This window comes from Pinus tabuliformis, chromosome 4_1 (assembly GCF_031772625.1).
Source record: "Pinus tabuliformis cultivar Carrire ecotype Pingquan chromosome 4_1, CPIR1, whole genome shotgun sequence".
NCBI classification, from domain to species: domain Eukaryota; kingdom Viridiplantae; phylum Streptophyta; class Pinopsida; order Pinales; family Pinaceae; genus Pinus; species Pinus tabuliformis.
Window position 1 is genome coordinate 360,192,574 of NC_142303.1, and position 14,909 is coordinate 360,207,482.

Below are 14,909 nucleotides of genomic sequence, written 5' to 3' on the forward strand. Positions count from 1 at the left end.
ATACATCGAAAAGTCTCCTCAATCCATGATCATCAACCACATCCATTGCAATCTCCACATGCTGCTTCCACTGTGGAAGGTTGGCCCGTCCAACTCAAGCTACATGCTTACTGCAACATATCGTATCGACCTCATCATGTATCATCATTATGTGAACTGCTACCATGATACTCCAACACAAAGCTAACACATCTCTATACACTGCTAGCCCCCATGACTCGAACTAGTCGGGTGATCAGTCCAATTATCATACTCAAACCATGAGAATGCACATCCTCATGCCGTCATCAGTCGTTTCTCAAACTCCTGTCACAACATCAACTTAAGCAAGAATCCATCTCCATATAAGCCATGTCCAGGTCCATGAAGTTGTCCTCATCTCATCTGCAACATGTTGTCCATGATGTTTGGTATCAATGTGCTGCATGAAATCAACCGCATCTATCCAACATCATCATCCATCTATGAAATATCCATCTCCTCAAAGTGAAGAGATCTTCTCATTAAACCCGACCCTCGATGTGCCACATCTAGGTCCATGAAGAAACCTCCATCATATCTGTAACGTGTCATCCCTCAAGTCTGCCAAGGAAACAAGTATACACCTGTCTCATCCATCCATATGTAAAAAGTGGTTAAGTCTTGGCTCAACCCATGCCCAAGTGTTTCCACCAAGGCATCATCATCGCTACAACTCTATCACTCCAAAGTGTCTCATATCGATCCTCCACATCAAGTCACTCTTTCAAGCACACCCATACATGTACTCAAAAGTATGCACCCCATCCTGCATCAAAGTCCCTGACCTCAGCTCCTCAATGCATCAGATCCTCTAAGTCCACCATAATATGAAGTCCTCAAAAGTCACAACCTCATGTCATCATGAGCTCCATGAGCCATCTCCAACCAACATCCCAGCAAGCATACAAGTCTCGGCCCAAAGGTCTCTGCAAGATGCCTCAGCTCTCCATGTAGTAGGAATGCTCCATAGTATGCTCACAAGTCCAGCCAAGTACATGGCCTTGTTGTACAAGAGTGCACAACCTCTCCATCGGCTCATAAGTAATACATCTCCATGTCATATTAGCAAATCTACCTGCACAACATCCCTGCCTTGGCACTCCTCATTGGATGCCCATAAGTGACACCTCTAAAAGTTCTCCTGCATGATGTCCCTGCATAAGACTGCCATGCTCCATGTCTCCAACTCGATGTCCATGACTCAAGTTGCCCATGTTTTCCAACTAAGTAGACCCATCATAACAATCGGTCATCCTCATCCAAGTCTACAAATCGGTCTAGTGAACTCAATCACCCAACCATATCATCATCACATGAGTCTCTTCCATCATAGCTCCACCACTAAAGGTTCCACCAGGACTTCCTCTTGATCTCAGCCATGAGAAGTCCACCCAAGTATCACCATACTCAAGTGTGTGTCCTTCTCCAATCTGTCCATGAGTCATGCCGGGCACTTAGCCAATTCTCCATGTGGCTAAAGCATGACCCATTCTTCCGCAATGATCATCACGTTCCTCCCTTGTCACGGGTCTTTGTACCTTCTACCATAAGGTCACAAACATCCCTAACAAGCCCTGCAACAGTCAATTATTCTTGCTTCTTCATACAAGGTATCATCGTAGACATCCATGGTAAGATCATCCCTTGCATCGGCAAACTGATTTTGCTCTTCCCTGCATACGGTTCATCTACCAAATGCTCAACTAAAGCAAAAGTATCAATAGTACTTACTTCACCATAAGGCTCCTCCATGTGAGTATCCTCATCCACCAATGTCTGCAAACTGCACGATCCTGGTCCAACTTGAACAGTGTCAAGTTCATCCTCCATCGTTGTCATATTTGCAACATCCTAAAATATCACAACTTCCTCTTCTCTGTCATCGCAATCTGCAGCTCCATCCTCCTCCATTGCCTAACTAAGTCGAAGAAGTTCATCTTCAACATTCCTTTCCAAGACTTCAAGTTTATCTCGAATCTGTGGTTTCTCTTCTTTCATTCGCTTCAACCTGTATAAGGTTCGCAAGAGCTTCCCTTCACATTCTTCCAAACCTGCCATGTCTTGTTGTTCAGCTTGGCCCAAGAAAGATGCTTCACCCCTGCTAAACCTGTCACGAAGTGTAGTGGGATCAACTTCTCTGCAAATCTGGCACCTCGTTCACCATCAACTCTGATACCATCTGTCACGTTAGTGCAGTGGGATCAGCTCCTTATTGTCAATCAACTCTGATACCACTTGTCACACCCCTACACTGGCGGTACTCTTCCAACCGCACTATAGGAGGTGCAGCACCACCGACCCTTTTCTTTTCACCAATACTCATGGTCATGGACTACGCCTTATGTCTATACTTAGTTTATTTTTCTTTTACCAAGTACTTTCATTCATTATAAAACAATAGTTAAACATTCATCAGCATTAACATAAATGCACAACAATATAATTGGGAAGGGCAACTCCCTGTAATGAGTCTGCCCGTAATAATAATATATCAATATACAAGTTCAATCTTGAGGAAACCCCAAATTTACACTTAGAATATTTTTACATTCACCGGCACAACTTGTTCAGCTAGCTCGTCGGCACGCCCACACGGTTGGCTGAACGACTCTCCCTAACTCTTCGTTTGCCTCTGTACGTTCACCCGAACGCATTTCATCCAACTTGTCGAACTCGCCGGGCGCTCCCACCGAACGCCCAACTCGCCAAGTCTCCACCGACGAGTCGTTCACCGTGCACCCATTTAAGACCTCACCCAGTCCACCGTTCACCAACTCGTGCCGTTCGGGCGAACGCCCTGCCACGCCCTCGAATGACTTCTCGAACGACCGTTCGAACGGACACCCTGCCACGCCCTCGAACGACCTCGAATGATCCTGCCCGAACACCCTCGAATGATCCTGCATGAACACCCTCGCACGATTTCCTGAACGACGCCCTCGTACGATGCCCTCGCACGATTTCTTGAATGAGGCCCTCGCACGATTTCCTGAACGACGCCCTCGCACGATGCCCTCGCATGACTTTCCTAAATGACGCCCTCGAACGACTTTCCTGCACGATGCCCTTGAATGACTTTTTGAACAAACGCCCTCGAACAACCTCCTACAGGAACGCCTTCGAACGACCTGTTTCAGTTCGGGTGCTTTGGCCCTACACTCGTCCGCTTGCACCTTCGCCATTTTAGTCTTCAAACCCACACACTTCACCTTTCACCTTATGACTGTGCGTTTTTGCTTGAATGAATGATCATGCCTTAGCTCCACGCCAAGCCATCCTACATATATGGCTTGCCCAACATTGAACTGATGTGTCCTCTTGTTGGCCGACCTTGACACTTCAACGTTTTAACTTTCTCAATGGGTCAGCCTGCCCACTGGCTGACCCAACCATCGTGTGTGTTCACCGTTTGGTTCGCCCGCTCGTCGGCCCGCCGGGACCACCCATGGTGTATATAATCAAACGCTCCACACAATTTGGTCGCATTTCAACACTTCTCCCATCGTGCTACAGCTCGCCAACTTGCCGCCTCCGTGCACGTTTCCTCCTACAACTCATGGTCCTTACAGTTCTAGTCCTTGCTCCAACCAATAAATGATGACAAACAAACATATAATCCCAACAAATATCACTACAATAAATCTACTCCTCCCATGTCCCTAGGCTTTCCTGTGATGGAGTATGCCCAAGGTTGTTTTCGTACCAAAATGAGTTGAGAGTACTTTACATTAACATCAATAATATTACAAATATTAATACATCAAACTATGTTTTGAGATTGTAAAATTATCATTGACTTGCAATTAATTAGTTGAGAGAGTATCTCAACTACACTCCAATCTAAGAAGCTAACAAGTTGGAAATTTTTCTTTAATAAACTAACCTCAACAACAAAAAAAAACAAGTAAAAATAATATTTTGTAATACTTATACACTATTTAAAAAACAACTTTTACATTGTTTTTAAATATATTATTTAAAACACATTTTAGTTATTAAATAAATTCTCCATTTACTCAATTCAAAACCAACTTTAATGATTAAAATATTTGAACCAAAATCCTCTTGTCCTTATATATTATTTGGAAAAGGGCTCTGTAATCACAAATTTTGAGTGAGTTAGTTTTCCATCAAAACACCCTCCATTCGAATCCTACTTTTAATTATTGAAATTGAAATTGAAATCATTTACCATTGAAATTGAAATCATTTACATATATTATTGGGTATCAGAACTATCTAACCATAAACTTTTGAGTATATTTTCATAGTCCTTTAGAACTTTGAATGAAGTCTTTTAAATTCGACATCAATTCAAAGTCTCCCATGCAATAAATTAGACAGCGTTTACACCATTTCCAAAATAGAGTAATTACGTCCACGACACATTTGATTGAGACTTTTGGAACAAAGTAAGAGTGAGTATATATATATAATAAATTTATTTTAAGGAAATTTTAAAATTTTAATTTATTTATACATTCTAGATATTAAAAGATAATAATTTTATTAAAAAAATTATCTTTAAAATTAGTAAAAAACATACATAATAATTGAACGCAAACTTCGCCTTTAGAACAGTACTCCACAGGAAAGCTTTCCAAATCTTCACGGGAGAGCATTTCAATCTAGAATTATGGAAGTCATTTCAATCTAGAATTATGTCAATGGATATACACGTTGTTTGGATAAGATATTGAAACTTTAATAAAATCACGAAAACTTGGTTGGAATTGAAACGAACAGCCGGCTATGTGAAATTAAGAATTTTTCTTTTTGACTTTGATTTTGTCTGTTTCAAAGTGACAAATTTGCTTTACGTGGAGACTGAAAAATGTGGATGCCTCAAGTTAACGTGGATGGCGTACAATGTTAACGTTGAGAGTTGGAATTCTCTGATTTCTCGAACGTACGCTTGGAAATCTGTTCCGTTAAATTGCTATATATACAAAGAGAAAAAGAGAGAACTGTCTGACTGGCATTGGTTAAGTGCTAAAATTTGCTAGACAAATTGGTGGCTAACTACTTAGAGAATTTGGTGATGGAAGGTAAGACTGAGAATAGAAGGGTTTGTATCATAGGGGCAGGAATGAGTGGTCTCCTTGCAACCAAATATTTACTGAGTCGAAATCTGAAGCCCACGGTGTTTGAAGCAAAACAAGGAATTGGCGGCCTGTGGAGAGAAACATTTTCTTCAACAAAGCTACAGACTAGTCGCCCTGCCTTCGAATTTACTGATTTTCCATGGCCAAGCCATGTAACTAACCAATTCCCAACGCACTCTGAGGTGTTGGACTACTTCCAGAGCTATGCCATGCATTTTGGATTGCTTGATTACATTAACTTCAATTCCAAAGTGGCGGAGATTCGATATATTGGCCAAGAATATTGTGAAAACAGTCTGGAACATGCTGGGTTATGGGGTAAGAACGGAGGTCCATATGCCAATAATGCAGTTTGGGAAGTGGGTGTGCAGAAAAGCAATGGAGAATCCACAGAGGTAGAGAGAGAGAGGATATAATATGGTTGTTTCCTTTTATGCATGGTACCAGTTAATTAATCACTTCAACCAAATATCTTAATTAGGAAGGCAATAGTAAAATAAATATAGCAATTTATTATTATTAAGAATATCGTGTATAACAAATCGGATAAATTGGCGAGTACAACCTGAATACTTTTTCATATTATGTTTAAGTTTGGTGGATTTTTTAAATTTCATTCTTATTTTTTAAGTAGAAAAAATATTATTTTCATTAATAAAGAGGTGATTATAATAGCTTGTTTTTGATATATATTTTTCAAAAAAATTATTTTTGAAACTTATTTGTCATTTTACTGAATAAAAATTTAGTGCAAAATCTTATTTATCTGTCATATCTCCATTATCCCCTATGATTCTACTTTGAAAATCTATTAGCACACCTCTATTTCTAAAGTGTCTCTATCTTCCACTTATACATAATTGCTTTGCTACAAGATCTCACTAGTTCCTTCATTTATTACTGCACCCTGCAAAGAATGAAAGTGAATGAAACATGTTTAGGATGCAATGCCTCTTTTTGATAACATGTGTGCAACCCCATTCTGATGCAATGCCCCTTTTTGATAACATGTGTGCAACTCCATTCTTTTCCCGGTACGCATGCCTATATGTAATCTATATCTAATCTGTCGAAGGGTAGATATGTCGGTACACATACCTATATGTAATATGTGGAAGAGTCTGTTCCAGAATCAGGATTGAATTGAATCTATCCCTGTACCCATTCAATGACACATTTTGAGTCCCCTAATATTTTTATGGTCTCAATACCCAACCATTTTACATATAGTAGTGTCCCCCATAATGCTATGATTTCTGCCGGACTATTTGTGCTACTTCCTCCTTCCCACTAAAAGTGATAAAACTTACCAAGGTCCAATACAATATATGCCCCACATTAATATTTCTTATATGCTCGGCATCTTTTGATTGTAAGTACACCCCATCAAGAAAAACCCACTTGCAGTTCAATTTAAATATAAATTCAGTTTAAATGTTTTAAATTTTGGTTTTTTAAATTAATTTTAAAGTTGTTAGAATTTTTTGAGATTATAATTTAGATTTGATATATATATAAAATGTTTTCAATGCGTTAATGATTATACCACCCTCTTCTAATTTGAAAGAATAGGTAGATTCACTTGGTGCCACGAAAATTTCCCTGCCATCGAGGACTATATTGAATTGTTTTGGTTTCCCTTGGTTCATGCAGTGGCATCATTTTGAATTCTTAATAATATGCATTGGTAGATATGGGGATGTGCCCAAGATCCCATCACTTCTTCCCGGTAAAGGGCCGGCAGTATTTCAAGGAAAAGTTTTGCATACATTGGACTACTCAGCCTTGGATGAAATGAGTGCCGCTGAGCCTATCAAAAGGAAAAAAATTGTAGTTATCGGTATTAGGAAGTCAGCAATGGATTTAGCGGTGGAATGTGCTGAGGCAAATCAAGGTATATATTGTTAGATAATAGACCCTACCCCATAAATGTTTTTTGATTCATAAGTATACTAGGGTTACTGATGAGCTCTCTGTAACATTTGGTGGGGGAGAAGGTGGCCATCCCTGTACATTTGGTGGGGGAGAAGGTGGCCATCCCTGTACGCTGGTGTTCAGAGCAGCGCACTGGACAATTCCTTCCTACAGCGTTTGGGGAGTGCCCCTATCATTTTTTTACGGTACACGTTTTGCCCAGTTGTTACTTGAAAAACCCGGTCAAGGGTTTCTGTACAACCTTATATCGCGCCTATTTGCACCCATGGTATTCTTTTCTCTATTTCATTGGAATTTTCAAATCATAAATCTCGGATAATATTAGGAGTAATTTGTAGAAGTTGTTTCCAAAACTTCTGGATTTTCTTAAAGCACTAGTAATATGTCTGAAGTTTTTCACTTACTTTTACACAACACCAAAAATTCCATACATAAATCTGCATAGACATACTTAAAATTCACAATAAAAGTAGTAGAGTGAAGATAACGTTATACAAGTGTAGGAGTTCATTGCTTGTATCCCTTTTTCTGCAGAGATGGGCAATGTTCAAGTTTGTGGAGCTCTACCTTATTTGGAAACTTCCTTTGAGAAAGTACGGCCTTGTTCCACATCACAGCTTCCTTCAGGAGTTAACTTCTTGTCAAATTTCATCGCTTCTAGATGGTTTGTTTTCAAAAGCAGAGGAAGGTTGCATACACTTTCGAAAATCTACCAACTGGGGTTTTTGCAGTAAGGGGATTGTATTAGATGATCAAACAGTGGTGGAAGCTGATCTTGTGCTGTTGGCTACTGGTTATGACAGTGAAAAAAAACTGAAGAGCCTACTTCCAAAGATTTTTTCAGAACTTCTCGAGAAATCAGCTGTAGTTCCTCTATACAGGTTAGTTATTCACTACAGCTCTGGATTCTTTAATGTTTTCCTGTTCATTGTCATTGTTAATTCAAGTGCTTCAATTGAGGTGAAAAAGCTGATGAAGGTGTGACCCCTAACGCCTAAGTCACTTTTCTACTGAGAATAAACAGGGGGCTCATCCATCCACGCATTCCTTGTATGGCAATTCTTGGCTATCCAGAATGTTTATCAAATCTGCATTCCACTGAAATACGTACTCAGTGGCTAGCCCATTTTCTGTCGGGAAAATTTGTCCTTCCAAGTATCAGGGAAATGGAGGCAGATATCGATAGCCATTCCAAGCATATGAAGAAATTTACACCCTTCTATTCGAAAATCTGTCTGGACAGTTTTCAGATATGGGACAACGATACCCTTTGCAGAGACATGGTACGGAATCCAATGAGAAAGAAGAATTGGTTTTGCGAGCTTTTCTCTCCTTACAGTAATTCTGATTATCGAGAGTTGTAGACAGTAGTGTGTCCAGGAAAATATAAGGCTGTCTGCAGAAAGTGCATGTGTATTTAACGTAGGAATAAGTTTGGTTAACTTGCTTTTGACTGTTTTCGGTCGTTGAAAATCTCTAAATAGGGTAGAAGTGAATCAATTTCTTCTTATTTAACTGCTGCTTTGAAATTTGAACGATCCCATTTCTATATAACTGTATCTGATTGAATGATCAAATGAAAATTAGCATTGTACACACTTGCAAAAGCACTCAATTTACTTGCAAAAGCACTCAATTTATGAACTTGGTCTTTACACTGATACTCTTTGTCAAACTCCTTCGTGCAGCATGTCCAAGAGGGTATAGTAAATGCATCTATGTATAGAAAAGACAAATATCACACGGGGTATTGAGCTTGCAAGGAATGATAGCTTAATCGATGCATTCTAATGCGATTACATGAAAACGAATCAAAAGTGTTGGATTTCTCAACTTGGTCTTTATACACATCGAATCCTTATCAAAATGTTCCATGTCATTACACCATGTTGAAAAATTGAATAGGATCATAATGGCTTGGACCCACCTGACACTTTAAGAATTGAAATGACCAGCAGGTTAGTGTGCATTGAGTTCTGTGAAACTAAGGATTCTTCTTTGGACGAAAGCTAAATTATTGATTTGGATTGTTTCAAAAAGACAAATTTACTTTACAATTATGGTGTATAATTGTACTACAATTTAAAGAGACATATGAGACTGAAAAATGTGGATGCCACGAGCTAACGTGGATGCGACACAATGATAACGTCGAGAGTTGGAATCTGTGATTCTCGAATCTAACATTTTGAGACTGAAACGTGGATGCGATAGAAGGTTAACGTCGAGAGTAAAAATTTCTGTGGTTACTCGAATGTTACTCCGAGTGCAACAGCCAGGCTTGTGGTTACTCGAATGTTACTCCGAGTGCAGCAAGCCAGGCTTGGTAAACTGTTACATATACAGAGAGAGAAAAAGTCAAAGCAGGGTTTTTTTTTCCTGGGGGTAAATTTCAGGCGGGATATCTATTAATAAGAAAAGTTTACATTTTTAGTTTACATTTTTACAAAATTACTATCATAGATTTATTAATAATAAAAGTTTACATTTTTACAAAATTACTATCATAGATTTATTTATTTCTTTAGGAACCCTGGCATTTTTATCGATTTACATATTTGAGACTGTGTAAAAACTAGGATGTATTAGGAGCATAAGCTGGCTGTCGCCTGTAGCCAGTCCTTTATAAAAACACAAAATATGTAGATCAGCACCTAACGAACAGTTAAGGAATAGCTAGAGAACAGAAAAATAACAACTGTTAGATATAAGAACAAAAAAGACAATAAACATGACTGATAGATATAAGAACCAAAAAAACCAAAACAGAGGTTTTCTTTTAGATAATCCAGTTTATCAAAACCTATAGCTTGTTGAAATCTAATTTCAACGCAGCCGTACGCTCCCCAAAACCGCCAGCAAAAACCACAAACCGGTTTAAAGATTTCTCGGACCGCCTACCTGCAGAGAATGGTTTTCGTACACAAGGGCCCGAGAAAATGTGGAGCTGACACGTGGTTCAGCCCTGACGTAACGCAACGTCATTTTCTCGGAGGTTAACGTTCAGCACTTGTTGGTCTTCCGATATGGTTATCCACCGTCGGATCTGCTTCACTTTCCTCCGCCGTTGATCACCTGGAGCTGCATACGGACCCACATCAATTTAATGTTTTGCGTGGAGTAAAAGACTTATGGTTTGACCGCCGAATGAAAGAATTTAATGAATTTATGTGCTGTTCATAGTTTTTAGGTAGATGCTTTTAATAATGTTATGGGCACGTAAGTTTTGTATGTAAAAAAGGAATGGCACATTTAAAGAGAGGTATGGTCGTTTTTATGTAATGTAATATTTAAAAGAGGGAGGTCATATATTTGTTTTGTTGAGTGTGTTGACTTTTTTTTTATGTATGGCACACGGGAGGTAAATGGAATGTGTTCGCAGCAGCGAAAAGAAGAACCAGAGGCTGTATGCACAGCAGTGCACAAATGTCTTTTGTAATGTTTTTGTGAGGCATAGTAAAACAGAGGTGTAAGAAAAACCATGTGTGGTTTTGCAAATGCATAAAGAAAATGGTGGAGCGAATTTTGTAAGCCTGTGTAAGTTTTGCTTTTACAGCAGTATGTAAAATTGTTTTACACCAGTAAATGTGAATGGAGGTTTTACAGCAGTAAATGTTAATGGGAATTTTTCCAGCAGTGTAAATTCTCATATGGAGACACAGTGAATGTTTTTTTGTTTTAATGAATAGAAATATTTTATGGTGAAATCCTCTGTTCCTCAGTGAATTTTTTTTTAAGTCTTCTGTGTGCACAAAAGATCCTGGAGCAAAAGAAACAGAGCATTGCCTCTGTGTGTTTGAATATTTGGTTTTTGGTATTTTCCCCATCAAAAATTCCCAACAGTGGTATCAGAGCAGGCTTAGGCTCTTTGAAGGTGACAAAGAAGCTGAAGGGAGAAGGTTTGTAGCTGCAGCAAAACTTCTCAGGCAGACAGAAGACTCAGACAACAAAGGATTCAGGTATTCTTCATAACTATCTTGTTTGTTATTGAAGAGACAGTCAGTGTTTTAAATACACAGTCAAGGAATGGCCAGCACAAGCACTGGTATGGGTTTGTTTAACACCCAGCTTCCACAGTTTAATGGGAAGAACTATGACTACTGGTCAATAACTATGACAGCCCTGCTTTCTTCCCAAGATTTATGGGAAATAGTTGAAGAAGGTTTTAAAGAACCAGCAGATGAAACTGAGTTCAATGCATTAACTCAGGGAGAGAAGGATCTGCTAAAGAACAATAGGAAGAAGGACTCAAAAGCCCGTGTGTTGTTGTATCTAGCAGTAGACCAGAGTATGTTTCCAAGGTTAGCAGCAGCTAAGACAGCCAATGAAGCATGGCAAACCCTTAAGACACCCTATCAAGGCATGGAGAGAGTGAAGACAACAAAACTACAATTGCTGAGAAAGGACTTTGAGAATCTGTGCATGAAGGAGTCAGATAACATTGACTCATTCTTCACTCATGTGATTGGTGTAATCACACAAATGAGAACTCATGGAGAAACTATTGAAGATAGAAGGATTGTGGAGAAAATATTGAGGGTCTTACCCTCAAAGTTTGATGCCATAGTCACCACCATCGAAGAGACAAAGGATCTCTCAAGTTATTCAGTTGATGAGCTACATGCATCACTGATAACACATGACCAGAGGTTGAGTAGGAATGAAAACTCATCTCTTGAGCAAGCCTTCAAGACCCAGATGTCCTTTGGAAGAGGCAGAGGTCAAGGCAGAGGAAACAAAAGAGGAAGAGGCAGAAGCCAGAATAGAGGTGGAAGGAACAACTCATCAAATGCACAAGGAAGAGGCAACAATCCAAATCAGAACCAAGGCCAAGGCAGCAGCCAACAAGGAGGACAACATCATGCTCAAGGACAAAGGTATGATAAATCTAATGTTCAATGCTATTATTGCAAAAAGTATGGACATTATGCAAGTGATTGTAGAAAGAAACAACATGATATGAGTAGTAGATAAAATGCAAATGTTACAAGAGAAAACAGCAGTCAAAATAATGTCCTGTTAGCTTGTAACATGGCTGAAACACATAGTGAAGACATATGGTTTTTAGACTCAGGTTGCAGCAACCATATGACAGGAAACATTGCCCTCTTCTCAGCCTTAAATCATAATTTGAAATCAGAGGTCACACTAGGAACTGATAGTAAAGTGTCTGTTATGGGAAAAGGGGAGGTAAAAATATTTACAAAACAAGGAGAAAGGAAAACCATAGCAGATGTCTACTATGTCCCCGGAATGAGATGTAACCTATTGAGTGTTGGATAGCTTATCCAAAAGGGTTACAATGTTTACTTTGTAAATGATGTGTGCACCATCATGGATATACCACCCAGCAAGAGATGCATTGCTGAAGTGAAGATGACAAGGAACAGGATGTTCCCTCTCCGGATCAGGGCAGACTTGAAGAACAAAGGTGAAATTGCAGCAGTCACCCAAGAGGCCTTCCAAAGCGTGCCAAAGGATGAGAACTGGTTATGGCACTTGAGATTCGGGCATCTAAATTTTGGAGGTCTAAACTTGTTGAGCAGGAAAGGAATGGTAAGAGGATTACCATTGATAGAGAAACCGGACAGCCTATGTGAAGGCTGCATTTTGGGAAAACAACATAGAGAGAGTTTTCCATCAGGGAAAAGTATAAGGGCAAAGGCACCCTTAGAGATTATCCACTCAGATTTGTGTGGACCAATGCAAGCTCCATCATTAGCTGGCAGCCTATATTTCTTAACATTCATTGATGACTGTACAAGAAAGACTTGGATATATTTCCTTAAAAACAAAAGTGAAGTGTTTGAGAAATTCCAAAATTTCAAGGCATTTGTGGAAAACCAAAGTGGGCTGCATATAAAAGTTTTGAGAACTGATAGAGGAGGTGAGTATATCTCCAAGGAATTCCTAAGATTTTGTAGAGAAAATGGAATTCACAAACAGTTTACAGCAAGGTACACTCCGCAGCAAAATGGAGTTGCTGAAAGGAAGAACAGGACCATCATGGATATGGCGAGGAGCATGCTAAAGGCAAAGCATTTGCCAAATGAGTATTGGGCTGAAGCTGTACATTGTGCAGTTTATATATTGAACAGGTGTCCTACAAAAGCAGTCATGAACAAAGTGCCAGAAGAGGCATGGAGTGGGAGAAAGCAAAGTGTCACCCACATGAGAGTTTTTGGGTGTGTGGCCTATGCACACATTCTGGATCAACTAAGGAGGAAGTTGGATAGCAAAGGGGAGAAATGTCTTTTCATTGGATACAGTGAGGAATCCAAGGCATACAGGTTGTATATCCCATCTACCAAGAAGTTTTTTGTCAGCAGAGATGTTCAATTCATTGAAGAGGAAGCTTGGGATGGAAGCATAGAGAAGACAGTTAATGTTAAACACTGTTTGTCTCATGATGAAGATGAAGAGGAGGTGGCTGAAATGCATCCCCAAACAGCAGCGCCAACACAAGGACAGCAAGGGACACCATTGAGGATAAATGAGAGTGCTTCTCCAAGCACACCACAAGGAGGAAATTCAAGTGCATCTTCAAGCACTTGCACACCAAGTGAAAGAGGTAAGAAATTTAGAAATCTAAGTGACATTTATGAAGAAGGAATGAATTCCTTATTTGCCTTATTTTGTCATGTTGATGATCCTATTCATTTCGAAGATGCAATCAAAGATAGGAAATGGATAGAAGCTATGGATGAGGAGATGAATGCCATAGAGAGAAACAAAACATGGGATTTGGTTGAGTTACCAAAAGGCAAAGAAGTCATTGGAGTGAAATGGGTCTACAAGACCAAGAGCAACGCTGAAGGCAAGATTGAAAGGCATAAGGCAAGGCTGGTTGTCAAAGGCTACAAGCAGCAGTATGGAAGAGATTATGAGGAGACTTTCGCCCCGGTTGCAAGAATGGAAACCGTGAGAGCAGTGCTGTCCATAGCAGCTCAAAACAAATGGAAAGTCTACCAAATGGATGTGAAATCAGCATTCCTAAATGGAGTGTTAATGGAAGAGGTTTATGTGGAACAGCCTCTCGGATATGAGAAGAAAGGTGAAGAGCACAAAGTGTGCAAATTGAAGAAAGCTCTTTATGGGCTGAAGCAAGCGCCAAGAGCATGGTACAGCAGGATAGATTCATATCTATTGGATAATGAATTTGACAAATGTGAAGGAGAACCCACAGTCTACATCAAAGAAAAGGATGGTAAGATTTTGATTGTGGTCTTATATGTTGATGATGTTATTTTCACAGGTAATGATGATCAGCTCATTAAGAATTTTAAATCAGTCATGAAGGATGAATTTGAAATGACTGACATGAGTTTCTTGAGATACTTCTTAGGCATAGAAGTAGATCAAAATGAAAAAGGAATTTTTATATCTCAAGCAAGATATGTAAATCAAATTTTGAGCAGATTTAAGATGGAAGAATGCAAGGCAGCCATCACTCCCACAGTAATGGGATTAAAGCTCAGTAGAGAGGACAGCAGCAAGGATTTTGATCCAAGTTTGTACAAGAGTATTGTAGGCAGCCTCATGTACTTAACAGCTACTAGGCCTGATTTAATGTATGCTGTTAGTTTAATTTCCAGGTTCATGGAGAGGCCAAAGGAGGCACATTGGCAGGCAGCAAAGAGAATTTTGAGGTATGTCAAAGGCACCAAAATGTTTGGAATTTTATATCATGCCTCAGAACATTTAGATTTGGTTGGATACACAGACAGCGATTGGGCTGGAAGTGTAGATGATCGGAAGAGCACTTCCGGTTATGTTTTCAATATGGGTTCAGGAGCCATTTCATGGGCTTCTAAGAAGCAGTCCATTGTAGCATTGTCTACAACAGAG

General features: G+C 39.5%; 1 protein-coding gene across 1 annotated transcript; it reads left to right on the forward strand.

Moving 5' to 3' along the window:
• The first annotated feature begins 5,019 nt into the window (after window positions 1–5,019).
• Window positions 5,020–8,574, forward strand: LOC149175780 (putative flavin-containing monooxygenase 1). Its single transcript, XM_089422957.1, has 5 exons — window positions 5,020–5,521; window positions 6,780–7,020; window positions 7,157–7,329; window positions 7,596–7,942; window positions 8,086–8,574. Exons 1-5 carry the CDS (start codon window positions 5,063–5,065, stop codon window positions 8,423–8,425), a joined length of 1,560 nt encoding a protein of 519 aa, XP_089279083.1. The 5' UTR covers window positions 5,020–5,062; the 3' UTR covers window positions 8,426–8,574.
• Window positions 8,575–14,909: the final 6,335 nt, after the last annotated feature.

Excerpts from the sequence above, each read along its gene's own strand:
- LOC149175780 (XM_089422957.1), top strand. The coding sequence starts at position 5,063 with ATGGAAGGTAAGACTGAGAATAGAAGGGTTTGTATCATAGGGGCAGGA. Across the intron at positions 5,522-6,779 it reads GCAATGGAGAATCCACAGAG|TGGCATCATTTTGAATTCTT; the intron begins GTAGAGAGAGAG and ends TGGTTCATGCAG. Across the intron at positions 7,330-7,595 it reads CGCGCCTATTTGCACCCATG|AGATGGGCAATGTTCAAGTT; the intron begins GTATTCTTTTCT and ends CTTTTTCTGCAG.